Raw genomic sequence first — 3,827 nt, 5'->3', positions numbered from 1 at the left:
ATAAACGTACACTTAATTATACATGCCCTTTATTAATTTGTTTGTTTAATACTCTAGCAAAGTCATTAAACGGCCAATTAATAAATCACTAATATAATGTTTTTCATTATTTCTTCTTCTATTTTTAAGTTCTTTTTCATTTAAATTATCTTGTAATTTTAATTCCCCTATTGATTTATTAATTGCCCGTTTAATGACTTTGCTATAATATTAAACAAACAAATTAATAAAGAGCATGTATAACTAAGTATACGTTTATATATATATATTCGTTTTTATTATATATATATATACTGTTTTCTTATGACGCATAATATTTAATTGAAGTTAAATTTTACTGCATCTTTTAATAAACCTATTAACAGTTATAAATGAGTTTTTATTTACAAAGAATTAATATCTTCTTTTAATTAAAAACATACAAATAATTTATAACAATTTATTAAGTCAAAATTTATGATATTCAATGTTATTTCAAAAATATACATTGAATAATACATAAACATTTCTCTTATCTCTTAAGTTTTTAATAAGTTAACATTTCTTTCTTTTAATTTTTATTTACACTAAAAATTAAAACATAACATAACATAACATAACATAACTTTTCAAAACTCTTCCAAAAAAAAAAATATATTAATTTTTTTTTTTTTTTTAATTACAAAGATGTATATATATATAAATAAACAAACAAAAAAAAAAAATAACTTTATTTTTTTTTTTTTTATAAGACTAGCGTCAGTGCATGGCTAACTTGTACGTATACAACTAGCAACTAGCTTAGCATGCTACAAAAGGTTATTAATACCTTTTATTAACCACCTATGCATGTTTTCAGAAATTCTTTTTTTGTTCCTTATTCATTCCTTTTTTTACATTCGTCTAATGCTATCATATGTATTTCTATTCCTAATTTCGATATTAATTTATCTTTGTTTGAATCCTTATCTGCTTTATTTTTCTTCTCTATCTTTGTTTTCATTTTCTCTCTATTGTTTTTATATTTTTTTTCGTTTCTTTTTTTGTTTCATATTCTATCAACAATTGTTCTAACAGTTCTTTATCAAGGGTATGCGACTTACTTTGCTTTTGTATCCATTTCTTCCATATTATTTTTTGTCTCTCTAGCATAAGGTTAATTGTTCCCTTTTTTGTGCCTTTTATCATCTCTTCTTTTTCTATTAATTCTACATATTTATTTACCTCTTTTTTCCATTCTTTCTTTAAAATTTTAAATCATTGTTCCTTTTTCCTTTTCTCTATCCACTTATCATTCATTTCTGTCCATATTTCCATAGGGGCTTTCGTTCTAAAAAAATACTAGTAATTTTTTCTTGATCTGTTTCCATAATTAAGTGCTTATTAATTAAATCCAAATGCATGCCTTCTTTAAATTCTTCCATACAAATTTTAGAAATTTCTTCTATTCAATTTCCACTTCTCTTTTTGGAATTCCTCTAATACCATCATACGTACTTCAATTTATCCTTATCTTCACGGAAATATATTATCTTTCTTCTTTTCTCTTTTTTCTTTTGAATAAATACTAAGAGTTCTCTTACATTTAAAATAGTGATATTGGCATATTTTGCTATTTATATGTTGCTCAATTTGCTCCCATGCTTCTTTAGGATCTCTCTCATCGTTTAATTCTATTACTTTTACTTCCATAAACTCTTCTTTTGTATCATCTACTTTATGATTGAAGTATCTGCATATTTTTCTTTTTTTTGTATTATCTCTTTCCATGATAATTTTCTGATGTTCATTATAAAAATTATCAATACTTTGTTCCTTCCATTTGTCATATGCAACTTCGTGTTGTGAAACAGTTGTAGTTTTTCTTCTTTTGATTTCTTTTTCAGTATTCATTGAATCTTAAATTGTAGCTATGTTTGTGTTTTCTATTATTTTGTTTTAATATATGATTTAGAGAAAAAGTATATATATATATTTATACAATCATTCAAATAAGGCAAATAAAAATGATAACATTAGTCAAAAAGGTAAAATTATTTATTTTTATTTTGTAATAAAATTCGTTTAAAAATTTTGTATGTAAATTAAATAAATTTGTAAATATATTAGTGTTTTTGCGGGTTATAATAATATTATTAAACGTATTAATAGATTTTGTATTAAATTGTTATATTTTATAAATGTAAATATTTCATAATAAGAAGTTATTTTTAATTTGTTTTTCAGGGTAATTTATAATAATGTAGTTATTAGATAAAACTGATGTTTCTTGGAAAAAAATTAAATAATAATTTAAACAAAAGCATATTATATAAAATTAAATTTAATAAAAAAGTAAAGAAAAAAAATTATTTTACAAAACTTTCTTATATAAACGTATTATATTTTATTTTTTTTATTTTACATTATTGAATAAACTGCTTCTAATACTAATATATAAAGCATGGTTTTTATTCTCATCAAATATTTTTTTTAACATTTTCTATCTTTTTAAAAAAACTTCTTGATAAATATGAATACTCATATTGAAGAAAAACATTTTTTTTAAAAATAATATTTTTTTTAGAAATATTAAGTTAAATCATTGCAACTTTGTTGGTTCACTTTTGCATTTATAATTATATATAAAAAATTTTAAATTTTAAATTGAAATATATAATTATAAAAAAAATTATAATAAATATTTATAAATTTTTTTTTTAATTACTTGAGGGTTATTTTAGTAGCTTTTATTTCATTTTCATTACATTATTTCAAAAATCACTTTTCTGATCTTTATATCTACTTTTTATTATCTTCCTCTTTTTTTTTTTTGTAATTTTTTAATATATTTTTATATCTAGAATATTAAAATTCTTTAATCATAAAATATAAAATATAAAATTTATTTACCAATGTAATTTTATATACGTAGATAAATTAAAAAGTAAATGGTAAAAAATCATTTGAAATACGAAAGTTTTTTAAAACAGGAATAAATTAATAAAATTATAAAGGGATGAAGAAGGGCTAAAGAATTTATATATTTATTGAAAAAAATAAAAATATAGTTTCATATGCTAGATATTACTAGTGCAAAAAAAAAAAATATATACATTATCCGAATTAAGCTCAAAATAAAGAAATAATAATTTTTAGATGATTTTTTTTTTCTTTCTAGTTAAAATATTTATTAAATTGTGTGCAAAAAAAAAAAAAAAAACTTATAAAAAATTTAAAATCATTTATTTTCTTAAATTTGGCTTCTATTATTTCTATTTATGAATAATATTCAATATGTCACTTCATTTACAAAAAAACAATTGACAAAATAGTAATTTTTACATTTTTTTTAAGATATTTTTTTCTATAATTGGTTAATAAAATATGTTATTAACTTTTTGTAATACACTAAGGTAGTTTACTAGTCGTGTATGTACAAGTTAGACATGCACTGACTCTAGTTAAAAAAAAAAAATATATATATAGTTATTTTTTTTGTTTGTTTATTTTTATTATATAAATCTTTGTAAAAAAAAAAAAAAAATTTAAATTATTTATTTATTTTTTTTTTTAATGGTCGATTAACGCTCGTTTGAATTAAAAAGAGAATTAATTTTTGTTATACGAAAAACTTGAAACAAAAAGTATAATGTTCATGTTATATTCAATGTAAATGTTTGAAATAACATTGAATAAATTAGAGTTTTGAATTTTGTTAATTGTTATGAATTTTATGTATGTTTTTAATTAAAAAAATAAAATGATTCTTTGTTATAACAGTTTCACATGTTGATTTATTAATTGGACGCTTAATGAATTTGCTAGAGTATTAAACAAACAAATTAATAAAGAGCATGTATAACGAA

The 3,827-nt window shown here is 19.6% G+C and overlaps 1 pseudogene across 1 annotated transcript; it reads right to left on the bottom strand.

Moving 5' to 3' along the window:
* Positions 1-856: 856 nt before the first annotated feature.
* On the bottom strand, positions 857-1,872 carry PRELSG_0001150 (annotated as a pseudogene). The gene is given in 4 exon segments: positions 857-987; positions 990-1,287; positions 1,290-1,417; positions 1,419-1,872. Coding segments are annotated over 4 exon segments (1,011 nt in total).
* Between the last annotated feature and the right edge of the window lie 1,955 nt (positions 1,873-3,827).

This window comes from Plasmodium relictum (genome assembly GCF_900005765.1).
Source record: "Plasmodium relictum strain SGS1 genome assembly, contig: PRELSG_00_v1_12, whole genome shotgun sequence".
Taxonomy (NCBI): domain Eukaryota; phylum Apicomplexa; class Aconoidasida; order Haemosporida; family Plasmodiidae; genus Plasmodium; species Plasmodium relictum.
Note: the sequence above shows the minus strand (reverse complement) of the source record. Positions and strands in the feature narration are given on the sequence as shown.